Source organism: Brassica napus, chromosome A9 (assembly GCF_020379485.1).
Source record: "Brassica napus cultivar Da-Ae chromosome A9, Da-Ae, whole genome shotgun sequence".
Classification (NCBI taxonomy): domain Eukaryota; kingdom Viridiplantae; phylum Streptophyta; class Magnoliopsida; order Brassicales; family Brassicaceae; genus Brassica; species Brassica napus.
In genome coordinates this window covers 11417874-11439527 of record NC_063442.1, presented here as the reverse complement: position 1 = coordinate 11439527, position 21654 = coordinate 11417874, and the positions used below count along the sequence as shown (strand labels likewise).

General features: G+C 33.5%; 2 protein-coding genes and 1 long non-coding RNA gene across 4 annotated transcripts; 2 read left to right on the top strand and 1 right to left on the bottom strand.

Moving 5' to 3' along the window:
• The first annotated feature begins 177 nt into the window (after nt 1-177).
• On the top strand, nt 178-1112 carry LOC125578042. The gene is made up of 3 exons (XM_048740320.1): nt 178-190; nt 304-682; nt 809-1112. The coding sequence occupies exons 1-3, from the start codon at nt 178-180 to the stop codon at nt 1110-1112; spliced, it is 696 nt and encodes a 231-aa protein (XP_048596277.1).
• Nucleotides 1113-4758: 3646 nt separating this feature from the next.
• Nucleotides 4759-6973, bottom strand: LOC125577865. Its single transcript, XR_007316270.1, has 2 exons — nt 6267-6973; nt 4759-6174 (listed from the first exon to the last, which is right to left on the bottom strand). It is a non-coding gene; the product is annotated as an uncharacterized LOC125577865 (long non-coding RNA).
• Nucleotides 6974-7120: 147 nt separating this feature from the next.
• LOC125577864 (putative nuclease HARBI1) lies at nt 7121-12232 on the top strand. Of its 2 annotated transcripts, none has more exons than XM_048739908.1 (2): nt 7121-9680; nt 9750-12232. In XM_048739908.1, exon 2 carries the CDS (start codon nt 10091-10093, stop codon nt 11045-11047), a length of 957 nt encoding a protein of 318 aa, XP_048595865.1. In that variant the 5' UTR covers nt 7121-9680; nt 9750-10090; the 3' UTR covers nt 11048-12232. The 2 variants fall into 2 exon arrangements, with proteins under 2 accessions (XP_048595865.1, XP_048595866.1); XM_048739909.1 differs by having other exon boundaries at nt 7131-9680.
• Nucleotides 12233-21654: the final 9422 nt, after the last annotated feature.

The window sequence follows — 21654 nt, the reverse complement described above, 5'->3', positions numbered from 1 at the left end:
CCACTACAGCTCACACCACGACATGAGCAAGGAGGAACAAATACATATACATTTATATATATAGAACTTTTCTTATTTTTAATCAAAAGTTGAAAAGTTAGACAAAGTTTTATAAATTTCCACATATTTCAGATAAAATATAATATGTTCCCGCAAATCTATTTTTATGGCTAGTGAATGACTCGCCAAGGTTCTCAAAGACTGTGAGGAGTATGTTTCAGATGAAAGCAGAACTTCATACCTATTTTCGATGTAGTGTTCGAGATGGATGCACAGCTTTGTTTTGATATGATTATTGGACAGAGTTGGGTCCTTTACACCTCCTTTCTGGTCCATCAGGCCCCCGTGATCTTAGGATTCCGCTTGATGCTACTGTATCTCAAGCAGTAACCAACGACCACTGGAATCTCCCTTCGGCTCGCTCTGAGTATGCAATCACTCTTCAGATTATTCTCTCTACCTTGCCGGTTCCATCTGCAACCTATGGCTGCGATACATACTTGTGGAGAACGAGTTCTGGCGCTTTTGGAAACTCATTCTCATCTAAGGTAACTTGGGAGAGGATGCGTGTTCCAATTCCCCTAGTTCAGTGGCATTCAGTGGCATGGTTCAGAGAGGAAATTACTCGCTGTTCGTTTATCGCTTGGACAGCCTTCCTTCGTAGGCTCCCAACGCGTGATCGGTTGATATCTTGGGGTTTGAATATCCAACCAGGTTGTGTTCTCTGCTCTGTAGCTGATGAGTCTATTAGCCATTTTTTCTTTGATTGTCCCTTTGCGGTTGCTACTTAGACTCGTTTTTGTGGCAGGTTTTTGGCGACTCCTCCGGCTACACTTGATGCGGTCGTGGTCCTTTGCCAGCACTTCCCTGGTCCTCATGCCCGGCGAGCGGTTGCGGTGATGAAGCTCCTAAATCAAGTCATCATTTACAACATCTGGCGCGAGCGTAATGCCAGGGTTTTTACCGGTGTGTCTTCAACTCAAGAGGCTGTGTTCCGAGTGGTGGATCGTACTGTGCGAGATAGACTTCTGGCTCTTTCAAGACCCACTGTCTCTGCTCCTCCCCCATCTTTGCTTGAGTTGTACTTTTGGTTTATCTCCCCATATAGTTAATGCTATTCTCCTTTTATTGCTCTCTTATTGCTCCTTTCCTTGCTCTTTTTCCTTCTTTGTAATAAGTTGTGTTTACACAACATTGTAAACTCTTAAAAATGGTATAAATTTTAACATTTAGACCCAAAAAAATATATAATATGTTTATTATTTTGTTTACTTTAAATTAAAACTTTTTAATTTTTTTTGTTTAGAATTACTTATTGATTTAATTTTAGTCCAAATTAATATAAACAGTATAAATCATATGAATTAAATCTATTAATAAATAATAATATAAATTATTTAATGTTTTAACAAGAATTATAATAATAAAATATATGTTTTTGTTTATATATATGTGAATAATTATTAAATGACATTTAAAACTAAAATACAATAGAAGGAGTCATATCTATCATTTGTCATACTTTTAATGGATAGTTAAAAAAAATTAGACCAAGTTTTATAAATTATTCCATATTTCAGATAAATGGATAATCAGTTTTTTTCTTTTTCGAATTATTTAGGGGGGTGTATTCAACTGAGAGTTTTAGGTGATTTGTATTAAAATGACAAATCTACTGTTATTCAAAAATAAATTTTAAAAACTCATTTAAAATTCATTGTTATTGAACTTAACATTTCGTAGAGTACTCTAAAATCCACTATTATTGAAAATATTTTAAGTTGTGGAGTCTTAAAGTTTTCAGGTGATTTTAGAGTGTTTGGGTGGAGTTTGTTAGTTACAAAAATTAAAACTCAAATCTCATGGTTTTAGGTTATATTCTAGAGTGGTTTAACAAAATCACCTAAATCTCTGCAACTTATTGAAATCATATAAAACTCCATTAAAAGTCAAATCACCTCAAATATTATATTGACATGACAACCAAAGAAAAATAACAGGGATGCGTGTTACACATGTGTGTCCCTCGGTATCAACTTTCTCTTTGCTGATGATAGTCTTTTTTTCTGTAAGACGGAGCCCCGTAAATGTGAATAAGTAATTAAAGTAGTTATGAAATATGGACAAATACCAGCCAGTGTATCAACTTTGAGAAATCCTCCTTACTCTTTGGTAAGAGGAATGGTGAAAACGTTAGATAGCAACTAAAAGATAGACTTGTGATCCATACTGAAGGAGGAATGGGGTCCCACTTAGTGATTCCTGAAGATATTAGTAGTTCAAAGATAAATTAATGAACATAATAAATGGAAGGACGAGTAGATGGCTATTGAAAGGAGAAAAAAAGTCTTAATCAACTCTACCTTACTAACTCTTCCGACATACGTCATGTTTATCCTTTTGCTCCCGCTTGAGATATGTGAGAATCTTGCAAGCGCCATATCGCAAAATTCTAGTGGAGCTTCAATCTTCCTAAGAGGAGAATTCACTAGGAAAATGGAAAAAGCTATGTTTACCAAGAGAAGAGGGTGGGATTGGTTTCTGAATGATTTACGAGTTCAACATGGATTTATTGGCAAGCAATTTTGGAGATTAGTTCAGTACCCTGACTCTCTAGTGGCGAGAGTTTTGAGAGGGGGATATTACAGAATGAGTTCGCTTTTGCGAATAAATTCAGTACACAACCCATCATATGTGTGGACTAGTATTTCAGCGTCACAAAAACTATTGCTTTTGGGAATTAGACAGAAAATTCATTTTGGATATGAGGTAAAGGTGTGAGAAAACCCTTGGATTTCTACTATACTGGCTAGGCCGGCTCGATCGTCTGCCCATGTTTTGCACCTAAACATGAGAGTCAGTGACTTTATTATTGGAGCCTCAAGGGAATGGGATGTTGGATTATTAGAGAACTATGTAGCCCCTGATGATATACCTCTTATAAGAAATTTAGCCATAAGCTCTACTCATCTACGTGATTCTTTCTGCTGGAACTTTACAAAGAATGGTTAGTACACGGTTAAATTTGGATATTGGGTAGCTCGGAACCTAATGAGAGCTGATGAAGAAATGGAGGTCCAGGAGCCCAGTATAGCCAAACTTTAAATCTTTGTTTGGAAAGTAAAAACACCTCAAAAGATAATGTCATAAGAATCTTATGTGGCAACTCCTAACAGGACATGTGGTTGTAACGAGAAATTTGACACGCCATAATATGAGATGCGATAATTATTTCTCAAGATGTAGGGAACCGGAAGAAACAATTACTCATACTATATTTGAATTTCCTCCATCCTTGCAAGTATGGTCCCTATCGACTACACCATCTAGTCCTGATATATTTCCGCTATCAAGCATTTATGCGAATATAGATTACCTCTTCCGGAGGAAGAATAGCTTCATTGAACCAGAACTGGACATGGATCCTTACCCATGGATAATCTGGTATATTTGGAAGTCTCAGAATGATAAACTTTTTAGCTAGGGGGATCGACAGGGATCCCATGAAGTTAGTTCGATATGCAGAAAGTGAGTGCCATGCCTGGTTTAATGTGAATGACTTGGTACCTCCCATTCTACTGGACCATAGTAGTGAGGAATCCCTCATATCTGTATGGTGGATGGTTCGTGGACTTCCACAGGTCAGTTCAGTGGTTGTGGCTGGGTATGGAATGATAGTCTAGGAAAGATTCAACTTACGGGATGTGAAACTTAAGAAAGCGAGAAACTGCTTTACATTTGAAAGTGGAAGCACTGCGATGGGCAATGAAGAGAATGCTACAACATTTATCTTGTCAGAGCTTTGGACATATTGCAAAGATTTGATCGCGATGATAAAAGAGCCTCTTGCTTGGTCAAGTTTTGCAACTGAATTGGAGGCAATAAAGACACTAAAGATATATTTTACGGACTTCGAAATATATCATATTCTAAGGGCACAAAATGGAATTTCGGACTCGTTAGCCAAGATTGCAAGATCTTTTTATAGAGTTCTTTACTACATTGATTGTTTTATTCTGGTCTGGGTAGACCATGCACCTCAAGTTTGAATTATATAATAGCTGTTCGTTGTTAAAAAAAGAAGATTATATCTTGAAATATGGAAAAATTTTCTTTTTATATAGAAGTTTATTTTTTCTTAGTCTAGAGGTAAAAAGAATATGTGATTTGTAAGTCGGAAGCCAAAAGCATAAGAATGACACTCTGTCTTATTTAGGAGGATCTGCTTCTAAATTAGTTATCTCTGATTATAACATTTTTATTTTTTATCATATTAAGAAGGTACTTTAGAATACATTTGGTAACAGATCGACCGTTTGCCCACTATTTTATTGATATCATTGCCACTTCAACAATTAATTGGTTATGTTTATTATTTAATTGACACATGTTAGTTTGAGCATGTTACAACTGTTTAAAACAAATTTTGATAGAACTCAAAAATTTTAATGAGTTTATCAGTGTCTAGATATAACTGTAAACTTTCGGAACTGACTAGACAATATGCATAAGTCAGCTATTTTGCCATAATATAAGTTTATGCCACGTAAATGATTATTATTTAGGGAAATTGGGCTGTATAACCTTCAAACAAATTATAATTCATTACATAGCTAAAACCCCTAACTTTCATCTATAGTACATATATTTTATGTAATAATGCTATATTACCCTTCAATTCAACCTGTGTGACCTGCTGAGAGTTATTTATCAAAAGAAATATTAAATAAATAATTTAATAAATTGTGGTTATCATTGTTCCACATCTCTTTCTCTTCTTCTTCCTCTTCTCCTCCAATCTCTGTTTTTTTTATACATACGAATACAAACCACTAGACTAAGAAATAATATGGATTTTGGGCTTGTAGAATTGAGTTTGGAGGAGAAGATGGCACCGTAGACAACAACGAGGTGACATCACAATTTCTTTTTTTTTTTTAGTTTTTTTCAATGTTGTTCATCTTGATTTTTTTCATTGTTATTTAAATTGTTATAGTATGCTGTATTGATATGGTATGATGAAGAATAATTACTCTGTACTAGTGAATGTGTGTATCACCATGTCTGTAAAAAGAGGAAGATGTGAAGAAGATGAACTCGTCGACTATACTATATGTAGTGAAAGAAAATTATAGTATAGTACGATTCTTATATTTTTGTACAATTCGCAAGTACCAAACTAAATAGTATGCTACGGTTGTTGTATTATTGTACCATCGATTGTTTGATAAATTCATTATTTATCAATTTCTTGTTTACAACTATATGTACTATACTATTTATTTTGTTCTATACTATTTGGGTTTAGAGTTTATACTTGGGTTTAGGTTTAATGATTAAGATTTAGGGTTTAGTATTTGGAAGGTGGGGGTTGATGTTTGGGTTTAGTGACCGTATTATGTATGTTCCATTTGACGATTAAAAAAGGGTGTTTTTTTTGCTTACCAATTTATACTATACTATGTATTTTGTTCCATTCTATTTGGGTTTATAGTCTATACTTGGGTTTAGGGTTTAGTGATTAGGATTTAGGGTTTAGTATTTGGAAGGTGGGAGTTTAGGTTTGGGTTTAGTGATAGCATTTTTGGGTTTAGTATTCAAAAGTTAGGTCTGAGTTTAGCATTGAGGAGTTTTGTTTGGATTTAGTTTAATATTACATAATATTATATACTATTTTCAGATTTTGATAATTGGGTTTAAGGTTTATATTTGGGTTTAGGGTTCAGTAATTAGGGTTTAGGGTTTAGTATTTAGATGGAAGGGGATGTTTAAAGTTTAGGGTTTATTATTTTGGAGTTGAGGTTTGGATTAAAGTTTAGTATTTACTAGGTGTGAGTGGATTTTGAATCCTATTATTTTTAGTAATATGGTATAGAAAAATTAGATGTATATTTATGTGTTAAACAAATGTGTGGTGTTGATTGAATTACGTGTGATAATTAATTGTGGGGTGTCAGATTGTTGATATTAGAGATGGCATTTTGACCGCAGCCCGCGGGCCTGGCCCGTACAAGACCCATGCGGGGCGGATTTGGGTAAAGGTAATCGAAGCCCATTTAAAAGCGGGTCTCGCGGGTAAGTGTCATGCGGGTTTGGGCTTTTGCGGTCTAGGCTCAGCGGGTCTTGCGGGGTCGACATAACCCGCGACCACTTCCTCATTTGCTGTCTTTACACCTGAAAAAAAAGAGTCAAGAGACGAAAATGGCGATCAGGGTTCTCTACAGCACGACTCCACCAACGAGCACCAGAGGAGCAGCACCACCAACCGATTCTTCTTCTCCTCGACTAAGACCACCATCAGAGCTTCTCTCCATCTTCTTTCCACCACCACTGGAGCTTCTCTCCTTCCTCGAGCTTCCACTGGAACTCTCCATCTCCTCGTCCGAAGCAAGTTGCACCGTGCAACAACAACAACAACAACATCTTCTCAAGCTCACCCCAATGAAACATCATGTTTTGCATACCCGCGGGCCAGCCCGCAATGTCCTATGTAGTAAGCGGGGCGGGTTTGGGCAGAGGTTTAAGTACCGCGGGTCACGGCGGGCTTACCCGCAAAGAACCGCCGGAGAGAGAGACCGCAGCGGGGCGGGCCAATGCGGGGCGGGTGGTACCAAATGCCATCTCTAGTTGATATCATCAGTTTCTCTCTCTATTACTGACAACTTGAACAAAAAAAGAGTATTACCGGATAGAAGTTGACATAATTGTTATGGGCTTTATTATGTCAAAATCAATGCTATACACTTAATTTTCTTTTCAAATTTGGTTATTTGGCTAATTCACCCTATTATTTATCAGGAGATGCTCAAGGTCTGAACTGAGGGGAGAAAGTTTAGAACAACTTTATCAAAGAATTTTAGTTTTAGGGTTGTAACAGTACATATATATGTATGTATATCTTATATATTTGTATGTAATTACGGAGTTCTAAATTTTACGGAAAACAAAACTAAAATATCTAAAATCAGATATTTTGGATTACGTTTCCCGCATTTACATACACATATATAATATATACATACATATATATATATATATATATATTTTTTTTTTTTCTTAGAATTCCAAAACTAAATTATCTCGTTGGCCATGCTCTTAACCAGCCATGCTCTTAACCAGCCATAAAATAAGTTTGTGCCAGGCAAAGTGAAAAATCTATAGTTAATCACCACCCACCTCCTAAAAAATCTTTACTCTTTGATTGTTATAGAATTTTTGGAAGAGAAATATTTTCTCACCTCTATAATAACCATCTTGACAATTGTATATGTAAAGATCATCTACGCACCAATTTCATCATAGATATAATGGATGATGATACTGGTAAATGATATGTATGCAGATTTGAAACTCAACACAAAATATTTATAATTTTTTAAAATAGTTTTATTTTAGATCTAAATTTAAGAGAGAAAAACTTAGTAAATTTAGAATATGATATATTAAAAACTGAAATAAACACTTTTTATATTTTTAGATTGAATTAAATATATTGTTTCTTTTCTTAACTACTTTGAATTTATTTACGAATCATTTTTATAAACCAACTTTATATAAAATAAATATAATAAACATTCAATCAATCAGTATCAAAGACTTACATGAACTGAAGTTTTGTTTTTCTCAAGTCAAAGTAGTAAAGTATTATTTGAGTCGTGTTTGAACTACTCCGGTCGATAAGGTCTGGCTGATTATTTAGAAATCAGGTGACGTGACTGAAATGGGAATCCGAGAACTACTTTTGTGATATTTGTAAACCAATTTGTAATGTTTATTTCATCATTTTATGACTATTTTTTACTTTTGTTTTTAGCTTTCCAGAAAGTCGGCAGTAAAGTTTCATTAAAAATACTGTCCTTTTATAACATTAATACCGTCCATTTTGCTCAGAATATTTTAATAACAATCGAATTTTCTGCATTTACGGTAATTTTTTTGTCTCTTAAAATACATTTTATAACTATATATTTCATCGGTTAGAAATTTTAATTTTATTGGGTTTCGACTATCAGAACATGATTTTCTTAGGAAAAACTGACATGCATAAAGCATAATTCAAAGTTGTTTTTCCTTGCTTAAAAGCATTGTAGGTTGATAATTTGGATCTTTTATGGGGCCAACTTTATGCCAAACTCTTTCACGTGTCTTTGAATTTGATAAACTATATCGTATTGTAAATAATATAAACCTTTCAAGTACGTATATTATAAGAGCTACTGAAATAGACATTGCACTAAAGAAAAGTAAGAATAAAATTCGTTTGGTCAATTACTTTACCATGTATTGCAATTCCAAAACTACTTTATATTGCTTTAGCGATATCGCCAAATCTCTTTCTGGTAAATATATTCTGACGTGAGATTGGTATCCCACACCTAAATTTATCTTCTTGATTTGTGTCTTCGATTCAGAGGATAATTAATGGTTTTATCATCTTATGTCTCCAAAATAAACACAACCACTTTTCAAAAAAGATCACCACCACTTGTAGTTAGTCAAGAGTTATTACCGTTGAGTCGTTGACAAATACATAGTGATAGTGTATATATATATATATATATATATATATTATATTATCAGTTATATATTATATTATCAGTTCTTTTGGTAAATAATGCTGAAAATCATAAATCTTAACTATAGTTTCAATATCTCATTTAATACCAATAGCCAAAAAAATATTCATCATTTAATAATCAAAGAAACTCTTGTGGCTTTGATCTATGTAGACTTAATATACCTACAGCTCTAAAAATGACAAATACAGATAAGTAGAGAGATCAATCAACTTCAAAGACTTAATGTCTTAGAGCACCCGCAACGCGGGTTCGTGATGAATCCTAAGCGCGATAACTTAGGTAAAAGCAATTAAAAAAATAATTTTAAAATGTCGTAACCGAAGGATTGATCCTAAATTAAGGGGTTTAAGGATCAAATCCTTAATGACGTGGCAAGACGGGAGTGGTCATGGCATGGGTTGTGTTTCGTATGTGGAAAAAAACATTCATTCTCTTTCTCCGTCTCGGAAAAAAAACTCTCCCGAAGGCGAAAGGCGATTCAGAGATCGTGAAACGGTGAAGGTAAATCGCGTGCTCTTAACTCAATATTTGTGGATTAGGTGTTGATGCATGTTGATTAAGTCAGTTCTAGGGTTCTATCGTGTGGTAAAAATCTATTTTAGGTTTCAAATCGAATTGGGAATTTTTTTCGATTTACGGTTTTCGTCTAGGTTTGTTATTTTCTGCATCTCGAATCGGTTCTTTGTTGTTTGAGAGTTCTATCGTATGGTTTTAATAGATATAGGGTTTGAAATTGAGTTGGGATTGACTTCTGGATTGATTTACGTTCCGTGAAGAGTTATAAATAATTTTACGGTTCGAGATTGATTTGTAAATCGATTACGGGTTCGGGATAGTCGAAACCATTTGTGTTAAGCTATCCTTATAGCTAATTATGAATCTGATAACATGATTTTCCTTGCAGGTTTTGAAATGGAGGAAGAACTTCGAGATAAGAAAGCACAGAAAGAGTACTACAACATGATCGATTTTGTTGCAAATGCGCAACAGGGGATTCCCAAAATTTGCCCCTGTGGATCAATCACGAAAGAAACCGTTGATGAAGATGATACGTACGACTACCTCCCGGGAAAAAGATACTTTATCTGCAAAGACTTTGAGGTATGTACTGTAATTAATCTGGTTATTTTTATGGTTCATATTCTGACAAATGTTTATCTTTTTTTGCAGAATGATGGGCTGCATTTCAGGCAACCATGGGTTACGGCTATTCATGAAGAAGTTGAGAGGCTCAAAGAACGGTATCACGAGCAGGCGAAGCTTCTGAGAGAGTGCCAGGCACTTAAGGTGAGTGATGAGTGATCTGTTATGTCTTTAGGACTTTACTTATAGGACTATAGTTCTGTAATAACTGTATGATGTATGTTCAGGACCAGGTGAGAATGCTGCAGGACGAGGTGAGAATGCTGCTTATGCGTGTGGCTGAACTCGAGAGAGCCCTCTGAGGTTAGTGGATTAAATTATCCTTCATCTCTGCCTCGTGTGAAATTAGTAGGAGTTTGCATTGTAACATGAAGTGTACGGCAGCTATTCGTATGCTTGCTTATGGCTGCGCGGCGGACGCCACAGACGAATATCTCCGACTTGGTGAAAGCACAGCACTTTCGTGTTTAACTAATTTTACAGAAAGCGTAATACAATTATTTGGAGAAGAATATCTACGCAGACCCACTACAGAAGATCTTCAACGACTACTCGACATTGGAGAAATACGTGGCTTTCCTGGAATGGTTGGAAGCATCGATTGTATGCATTGGGAGTGGAAAAATTGCCCAACTGCTTGGAAAGGACAGTACACACGTGGATCAGGAAAGCCGACAATTGTCTTGGAGGCTGTCGCTTCACAAGATCTTTGGATATGGCATGCTTTTTTTGGTCCACCAGGTACCTTAAACGATATTAACGTCCTCGATCGGTCACCTATTTTTGATGACATTTTACAAGGTCGAGCTCCAAGGGTACAATACGTGGTCAACGGACACCAATATGATATGGCGTACTACCTCACTGACGGTATATATCCAAAATGGTCAACATTTATCCAATCTATCTCACTTCCTCAAGGTCCTAAAGCAGAGTTATTTGCTAAAGTTCAAGAATCAACCCGAAAAGATGTGGAGCGGGCTTTTGGAGTATTGCAATCTCGATTTGCAATAGTGAAAAACCCGGCTATTTTGTGGGACAAGAAACAGATAGGGATGGTTATGCGAACATGTATCATACTTCACAATATGATAGTAGAAAATGAACGCAATGGATACACTCAGTATGATACATCTGAATTTGAAGAAGGAACCTCGACCAGAAGTTCGAATGTGGATGCACCCAATACTTCCGAGATGCCTCCAAGTCTCGCTAATATGCTTCTTATACGGACTCATCTTCGTGATAGGCAGTTACATGAACGATTGAAAAATGATTTGGTAGAAAATATTTGGAACAAGTTTGGTAATGATGAAGATGAATAATTATTGTATGTTTGCATTTAATCATTCAATAAATGAATTTTCAATTTTAATGTTTTGCAACTTTCATAATTTTTAATTTCTTAAAAAAAAAAAAATTCTAAGGACTTCATAGTAGTAACACCATTGGACATATAATTAGGATCAAAGTCCTTAACTATTCAGAAGAAAAAAAAAATTATTAAAATATGGCTAAGGACTCCAATGGTGGGTAACACCATTGGAGATGCTCTTATGAAGATTTTCATGACGTGGAACATTATTAAATGACTAACTGGAAAGGACATCGCAATCCGATAACTAAGTATGACAAACATTCTATCGGTCGTTAATATATGTTTTTTCATGTAACCATCGTTTAAGCCGTCCAAGTTATACCATTTTTTTCAACTGATTTATGACATTTTTTTTTGTTTTTAGTACGTTGAATTGTTTATATGGCCAGAGTAGATTCCGTATGCAAGAAAATACTTCAAGAGTAGTTGTTGCGCAGACAACAAGAAGCTGAAGAGAGCTTATATTTAGTTGTCCACTTTATCCTCACGATTAAATGCAGCGGCTAGTTGTTGGCGTTTCTCACACACAAAAAAAAAAAAAGAAGTATATATATATATATATATTGTGTGCACTGGTGTATTAATGAAGATCGTGCCCGTCAAGAGGGAGCGACGCTGTTGGAACTCTCTTTTTGACAAAAATATAAAATTTGACTTTTTTTTTTTTTACTTTTTCAGTGGCTATTCTGGTCAAACTGGTGGTCGTTATAGCAAGGATTAATCGTTCGTTAGAAAACTTGCAATGACAAATGAAACAATGAAGTGGACAAGTTGAAAAGATTTTAAGACAAAGACAAGTCATTTCTCTTTGGCTCACATAGGGTGGAACAACAAAACTTGAGTTGCATAAATATGTTCACCCGCGTAACATTGGTCCAAGGCTTCAAGGAGAGAGAGCTTGCATGTGTCGCCGCCACCGTCTGACCGGCTCGCGTGGGTGTGGGCTTTGGTGAAAGGTCGAAGGCTCATTAAGATCATTTTATGGCCAAATTAATTTCAGTTTTTGGCATATTTCAGAACTAAAAACAGCATCATATTTAAACGATGCGTAGTTCCTCTTAAAATAACACGAAGTCTATCTCTCGTCAAGATATTTAAACGGGAAACGAGAGTGAGAGAAACTTGATGAAAAAATTTCGTAACATCCACTTCCTAAGATCTCCGTGAATCTCCGCTAAGGGGCTGAACATTTTGCAACAATTAACTGAAAGTCGTTTTTCGCCTTCTTTTTAAAAATTAGTCTATATATCCTCACTCTTCATGGACACATTTTCACATCGAAAACCATCAAAAATCTCCCATAATAAGTTTACGAGTGTTTCATAGTATTTGTAGTTCGTAGAAACTGTTCACGAGCGTTGTGTGAAAGTTTATCATGATTTTATCATGTGACTCTAAGTCGTTTATGGCCTGTCGCACTACAAAGTCAATATAAAGAATTAAGGAAAAAATATCATATCGACTTTGTGGTCTCATTTGTGAAAACATTTTTCATTGTTTGTTTTCATATTATCGGTTTTATGTGTAATTGTTTATTTCAATTTGGTTTTCTAACTCATACAAAGAATACTTGAAGGCTCTGTATGATATAGTTGGAAGCAGTCAACGCGGGGATGTTGCGCATGTTCACCGATATGATTGGATTTGAGGATTCCTTGGATTAAAAAATATTGCATATTAAATTGTGGTGCAACTGAAAATAGTTGATAACAGCCAAAAGGAAACATAAATCTTTACAGCAGTTTATAGAGAATGTTATATTCTGTGGAAGTAATTTGATTTGGTAGTCCGCGATTTACAGGATTGTACATCCTTTTGACACAAACGTACTAGAAGTTCCAGAGTAATGTTAATATTCAAGAAGAACCGTCTCTCATAGTTTCAGTTCGAGTGTTGTAGAGAGTTATCCTTCGTAAATGTACACACTATTAGTATTGTGCAGATAAAATCGTTTCATGGATATGTGTGTTGTGAAGAAAGATGTGTTATACAATTATTGTTCATAAAACTGCATTTTAATCGTATATGTTGTGAGTAGTTGATTTTGATTAATTGATCATCAATTTCCATACTCTTTGACAAAAATATTTGATGATGCAATAAATAATTAAATTATTATTTCAATGATAGTAAATTTGAATGTATGTTTTAACAATTTTAAAATGCTATCACTAATTCTATTTTTTAAGACATCAACCAATATTGTAGTTAATAACACCATAGAATTTGCTAAATCCACAACTAAAAATGATAATTTGCCATTTTAACATAAACAATTATAAAAACTTGATTCAATATAATCCCAGAAAATAAAACTATAATGTAAAAACTCTTGTATTATTACATCGTCTCCAAATTGGCTATACTTTTTTTGTCGGCATATTGGCTTATACTTCTCTCCAACAGTCAACATTAATAATAGACACATGTTTTGTTATAATATAATATCACTGTTTCGTTGAAAACAAATCTCAACCGAAGGAAATTTCAACAACGAGGGATTTTGGTGACATCACATGTATAATTTTTCTGGACCGTCAGTTTTGCAAATAAGATTTTTTTTTCCTTTAAATGTTGTCGACCCAAAATATCATAATTAATAATTGATTTTGATCCGTGCCTTAATAATTTTTCAGTGAAAACTTGTTATACTCGCATTTTCTCATTATCTAAAGTAGACGTAGGTATATATATATATATATAATCCATAACCCGAAGTCCGAACTAAACCCAAACCAAAAATACGGTTCGTACCCGGTCCAAAATATAAAATATACCAGAATGAATCTTGTATGGTGGTACAAAACAAATCTGAATTCGAAGTGTTATTAGTCAAATCCGAATGGATAACCCGAAAAATCTGAAAAACCTATCCTAATGTCCCAATTAATCAAAAATATAAATATTCGAAACATAAATATGTACTTCAAATATTTATTTCTATATTTATTTTGAAATGATATATAAAAATAAGTATTTAAATTTTAAATAAGAACTTCAAATATCTAATTCTATATAATAAGTATTTATTTTTTATGTTTTGTTTTTAAATTTTGATTTAAATTTGGATGTATCCGAACCAAATCAATATAATCTGAATCCGAATGATATATAGCTACTTTATGAGTTTTAGGATGTTCTACAAATCAGAACCAAAATCAATGTGTTATATTCGAGCCTGATTTGTACTTACAAATTTACCGGAATGAGACTTATGATGTGATATAAATTAGAAGAGAAATTTAAAATACTCAACCCATATCCCAATAGATACATAAACCCCCAAGTCTAACTTGTGTTTTATGTTTTCTTCAATTAATTTTATATTTAATAAGTTCTATTTAATAAATATTTTACATGTTTGGTGGAATAACCCGTAGAACTATACTTAAAATATCAATAATAACATGTTCAGTCATATCATTAAATATTAAAAGTAGATAAATATAATATTTATTTTATTAAATATTATATATATATATATATATATCTAATTTTAATACTCTATCGATAAAAATTATATTATTATGTATTTGGTGAAGGGTTTAAAGAATTTGTTTTCTTGCATTTAAATTAGATTAGAATTGAATATATACGAATTAGTAAGTATATATAATTCCGTTTATAGTAATTAATATAATATAATTGATTAGTTAATTAAATTTAGTGTTAATATAATTTGAACTCATTATTTTTAAAACCAATAAATTAATTTTTACTTCCTAAATTTTAAGCTAGGGTGCATATTTAATGATAATTAAATTAACTATAAATAAAAATAATAGAAAATCTTGTAATGTTCAACCTTTGGGGGGTTATTGGGAGATGAATTTGTATCGAGTTTGTAAAATTTTAAAAGTTGATAGATTTAACAAAGTTATGTGGATTGTGACATTTTTTATACATTGACTAATGAAATTTGATCATAACTTTTTTAGATTGGTATAGATTTTTCATGAATTTGTATTACCTTTTTTCTATCATTCTTTTTGTAAAGTAAATATATAATATTTTTTCTCAATCATATAGCATGATTATTTATATTTTCTTTCAAATTAAAAAATAATAATAATAGTGATACATACAAATTGGGCGATTCTTTTAAATAGTTTATTTTAAGTTTTTGTCACAAAAAAATGAACCAAAAGAGGTTTCATTAAAAATGCAAAAGACTATTTGTAGATATATAAATAATAAGAATTATAATTTTTCTTTAATTTCGAATTATATATTTTTAAATTTAAACTTTTTACAATTTTTTAATACTTTTCGAATTTTGTTTTTCAATTTTTTGTCAAGTTTTCTTTTTAAAATTCAAAAATACTTTATGAAAATATTTTTATAAAATATTTTAATATTTATAAATATAATTGTATATTCAAAAATGATAAAACAATGTAAAATAATTATATATTCAAAAATAATAGTTTTGGACATATAATTTGGACTTAAATTGCAATAGATATTTTTTAAGTACAACTATTTTGTTTTGTTAGTATGGATTTTGAAAATCACATGGATACATATGATATTTTGAACGTTGAGTCGTATAACTAAAAATGAATAGAATTCATCTTCTAATAACACTAATTTTAGTTATTGTTCTTCAATCTCTCATTTATTGTTCGCAGATGATACTATTCTTAGGATTCTGAAGGAATATGAGGTGGTCTCGGGGCAACTGATTAATTTTCAGAAATCTTCGATTCAATTTGGACATAAGATTGAGGAGTCCACTAGACAGGAATTGAGAGACATCCTTGGGATACAAAATTTAGGAGGGATGGGATCATATCTAGGTCTGCCAGAGAGTCTTGGGGGATCCAAGATACAAGTTTTTGGTTTTGCCAAGGACCGTTTGAATAACAGGGTGAATGGGTGGACGTTTAAGTTTTTTTCAAAAGGTGGAAAGGAAGTTATCATTAAATCAGTAGTCACGGCTTTGCCTAACCATGTGATGTCTGTTTATCGGGTACCAAAAGCAACGGTAAAGAAATTGACGAGTGCGGTATCAAAATTTTGGTGGAGCCCAGGGGGAAATACAAGGGGTATGCACTGGAAGTCATGGGACAAAGTATGTACAAACAAAGACGAAGGAGGTCTAGGCTTTAAGGACATAACGGATTTCAATACAGCTATGCTTGGAAAGCAATTGTGGAGGCTGATAGAGAAGCCTTCAACTCTTTTTGCTAGAGTTTTTAAAGGACGGTACTATAGGAATGCCTCACCCCTAGAACCGATCCGTTCATACTCTTCGTCATACGGTTGGAGGAGTATTGTATCTGCTAGATCTCTGGTTAGCAAAGGACTAATCAAAAGGGTGGGAACGGGGTCCTCTATCTCTGTATGGAGTGATCCATGGCTCCCAACCACTCGCCCGAGACCAGCAAACAAAAAGCAACATGACACTTATCAGGACCTCACAGTGGACTCTTTGATAGATCCAATTTCACGAACTTGGAAGTCGCAAGTAATCCGGGATTTGGTGGATCCCCAGGACGCTCAAATTATTGAAAGTATTCCTTTGAGTAAGACTCAATTGGTGGATAGGAATGGATGGCATTTCACAAATAATGGAAAATATTCGGTTAAAACAGGATATCAGCTAGAACGGGTCTATCCGGACAAGGCAAAACCACCAGCTTTTTATGGTCCCACAGTGGATACTCTAAAAGCTTTCTGTTGGGAGGTGAGATGTCCTCCGAAGCTTAAGCATTTTTTATGGCAAATGGTATCCGGTTGTATAGCTGTTAAGAAGAATCTGCAAGCAAGAGGAATGAAGGGAGATATTTGTTGTATTAGATGTGGAGCTGAGGAGGAATCAATAAACCATGTGTTTTTTGAGTGCCCTCCTGCGCGTCAAGTTTGGGCTTTATCAAAGATACCGTCTAACCCAGTCTACTTTCCCACAATCTCATTATTTACAAATATGGATCATCTTTTCTGGAGGGTACTCCCGAAGATGGAAGATCATCATTTTGCGTGGATACTATGGTATATCTGGAAAGGAAGGAATAATAAGGTCTTTAGTAATTTGGATATTGATCCAAAAGATACACTTACGCTTGCAGAAACTGAATCAACACTTTGGGCTGAGGCCCAGGTGATTAAGACTAAGCAGACTCCACCACAGAATGAGGTTTTGAATCGGCAGCTGAGAGTTGGTCGTTGGTGTTTTATAGATGGTTCCTGGAAAGATAAAGAACCTTATTCAGGTCAAGGATGATATAGCATACTCGAGGGCTTTCAGGGATTGATGGGTGCAAGGAATACTAGGGCATGTCTTTCACCTCTTCATGCAGAGATGGAAGCTTTGATATGGGCAATGGAATGCATGAGGAATTTACATCAGTTTCAGGTTACTTTTGCTACGGATTGTTCTCAATTGGTGAAGATAGTTTCGGAACCAGAGGAATGGCCGGCGTTTGAGAGTTACCTGCACGACATAAAGCTACTGAAGACATGTTTTACTAGCTCAACAATCATTCATGTACCTCGGACGGAAAATCAAAAGGCGGATAGTCTAGCACGATGTGCCAGAAAACAATCGTCTTTCGTCGTTCACATGGATGCGGAGTTACCAGTTAGGTTCGCAGAGTCTATATGAGTCTGTTTGTTGATGACAAAAAAAAAAATAACACTAATTTTAGTTATAATTAAAAAATGAATAATAACTAAACTTTTTGAATGACAAAAGATTTGAATGGATTTTGAAAATTTTTAAATCAGTAACAAAGAATTCTATTAAGATTTTTGAAATCCAAGAACCAATAACAATGAAATCTCAAAATTTTCAAAATTGATAAGAATTCACTTACCAATATAACTTTCTGGACTATTAAAATTTATTATCTTGCACGGACGTTACTTGCTTTACAATTATGGGTTCACTGGTTAACTGAAGATTCACCACCACCACGAGTTTTGATTTTTTAGGCAAATAACCCCAGATTCTGAGGCGTTACTGAAAGGAGCTGCCTCCCTATGCCATTTGTTGAAAAATTCAATGGTTAACTGAAGATTCATCACCACCACGAGTTTTGATTTTTTAGGCAAATAACCCCAGATTCTGAGGCGTTACTGAAAGGAGCTGCCTCCCTATGCCATTTGTTGGAAAATTCAATAAATGCCATTATGGTTTGTTTATGTTTTAAGTAGGTCTTGAATCTTTCCAGAAATTATGAATTAAAAGAAAACCCTTGCTATTTTGTGAGTACACCTAATCCGTAGAGGATACAAAGAAGTCAACCTTTCACATATATGAAGTCTTTTGTTGATCATTATAAAAATATGACTAGCCACTTGTTGAACGATTTCAAAGACATGTTGTTCATTCGTTGAAAGAGTTTCATTGAAGAATTGGAACAACTTGTCTTTTCAAAGGTGTTAGAGCTGTTTGAAAAATGAGAAGCCTCATGGGAGTATATTTTCACTTTTTGAATTTAATTCGCTTACTTATAATTGTCTTATTTATTAAAATTGTAGCATAATGTTGTTTCTATATAAAAAGTATCTTCAGTTAGGGGGGATCTAGAAATATTTTTATATTATATACACAACATTGTTATGGGTATAACCTTATAAATTACAGTAAATGTATTTATAAATTAGTTAAAGTATATTATGTTTTGAAAATACTATAGGTTCATTCTTTGAAAAAAATATATATTATAGGTGCATATGCAACTTTTTCTCTTTATTAGCTTCACAACTCTTCCGTCCGACATATTTACATAAATTATTTGTTTTCAAAGGTTGTTTGATAGGTATCTAGAAATGGTAAATAGTTATTTTACTAGTCAAACAACTTGTATATGAACTGATATGGAATCCATTATTATATATATATATATATATATATATCTCCGAAACAAAATCCTATATATACTTATCGCTAATGAATCTGTAAATTTTTATTATAATAAAAATACGCGTAACTTCAAACCCAAAATATTTAAGAGATGTAAGAGAGTTTGAAGTAATTGTATTAAATAATAAACTAAATATTATTAATTAAACATAAATAAAAAATTCATGATTATTAAATATATTAAATTAAAAATATTTGGTTACTGAAAATATTTTAATTTAAGATTTTAAGAGGTGTTTACCGATTTAAAATTTTTTTGTTGGAGTTTTAATATTTAAAAAATTCAAATATCATAGCTGTGGTAGTTTATCTAAAATCATAATAAGTTTTACAGTTCATCTAAAATCATTTAAAAATTCATTAAAACTTAAATCATTTAAAATTTTAAATAGAATACATCCATTAATTCTCTTTTCACATTTTGAAGTAAATGAGTCAATATTGTTTTCTAGAGAAGCACCTGAAAATAAATATAACCTAAAAGCAAAAAGACGATGGTTCTATATAACGATCTAACATTTGCTTTTGTCAAAGTGCATTTGTATTATTTGACCTGATCGAGGTCGAGGAACCTGTTCCAGTTACCAACTTACCAAGAAAACAGAATTGATTAGTAGTGATAAATATTATATAAGGCAACCTTGTTTAGTCAAAAATAAATAAGGCAACCTTGTTGTAAAATAATCGTTATTTTAACTTCTAACTTAGTTTCACTAAATCAAACTTTTTCATTTTTCATTTATTCTGGTTGAACAATCTAAACTAATTTTGGAAACCAAATGAAATTATAATTCTTTATGGTAAACTAATTATAACTACGCTCATAGCTTCATGATACGCGTCTTTTTAATACAATTTCTTATCAATAAGTAATATTTCTAAATTGTCGAAACAAAAAATCTACTTTCTAAAGTTTTTTAGAATAAAAGAGAAAATTGAACATCTTTGGAAGGGAAAGATCTCCGTTTGGAATGATCCCTGAATTTCTGCTCCTCGCCCAAGATAAGCAATACCAAAAACTCAGTCACTTTTGTTGGATCAATCTCTTATGGTAGAGAATCTTATTGATCCGATTGATCGCTCTTGGAAATAGATCTGCTCAATGATCTTTTCCATCATGATGATGTGAAGATCATTCATGGATTGGCAGTTAGTAGGAGACAACGGCTGGTAGATGTTTACTGAATCTGGGAGGTACATAGTTAAATCGGGATTCCGAACAGAATCTTTATATCCAGATAAGGGTCCAAGGATTCAATTTATGGGCTGAATGTTAAACCCCTATTAGCTTTCTCATGGAAACTTAGGTGCTCTCCGAAACTTAAACATTTTGTTTGGCAAGTATTATCAGAAATCCTACCGGTAGCAAAGGTGCTTAGGACGCGTGGCATAGATTGTGATCCACGATGTAGTTTAAGTGGAGCGGAGGAAGAATCTATAAATCATGTCCTCTTTGAATGTCCACCAGCATTATAAACTTGGGCTTTATCTAGGATCTTTTCTCCTCCCGGAATTTTTCCATCTTCTTCGGTGTTCACTAATTTAGATCACTTGTTCTGGAGAGTTCCGAAAGAAATCGACTCTGATTGTTTTCCATGGATTATGTGGTATATCTGAAAAAATATAAATGAAAATTTTTATCAGAATTGGAATGAAAATCCTCAGGAAATATTGCGTAAAGCAGAAATTGAAGGAACACTTTGGATTGAAGCGTAATTGTTGGACTAACAACACAAGTATTTACAGCCAGAAACGAATGTGCAATTTATGGGTAACCGAATTTGCTACATTGATGGGGTATGGAGGGAGCAGGATGCTTTCACTGGACAGGGTTGGTACTGTCGAGAGAGAAGCTCAGATGATGTCATGATGGGGGCAATGAATTTAAGACGAAGTCTATCTCCTTTACATGCGGAATGTGAATCATTGATCTGGGTGATGGAGTGTATGAAGACCCTGTAGTTTTCAGATGTAGTATTGCGACAGATTATTCTAACTGGTGAAGATGGTGTCGTCACCTGAAGAATAGCCAGATTTTGCTACGCACATGGAGGAGTTTTAACGCAGTAAGATTTTTTTTTTCTAATTTCAAGATCCGATATATTCCAAAAGCACAAAATACAATGACGGACAAGCTTGCACGTGGTATGAAGAGTTCTTCTTCAGCTATGTTATATGTAGATTCTTTACCTTCGATTTGGCTATTCAATTCGGCGGTTTCTTTGTTCAGTAGCTTTTGTTGTCAAAAAAAAAAAAACTAGTTACAAGTTAGTTCTTTAAAGTGTTTTCGTCGAAAAAATATTATTATTAAATTAAACATTATTATTTATAAATCATAAACATTTGTTTCTTCTATAACTCAACACTGGTAAGCTCAAAGTCTCAAAAGGTACTATTATCATACAGAAAAAATCGTGCAAATGTTTTTCTGTAAATTAATTTATATTTTAAAAAACAATCGAATAATCATTATAGAATCTGAACATTACAATCCTCCCTCTATAGGTGGGCTCATATCTAGTCTGAAGCAATCACACATCCCAAGCCGCATTAAAAAGAAAACATTTAAATCATTTATAAGAAAATAAAAGTTGAAATTCAACACGTATTTACGTATACGTCTCGTTGGCATATATGCTAGATCACACTATATATATGCATTCATATACAGGTATGCCTATATA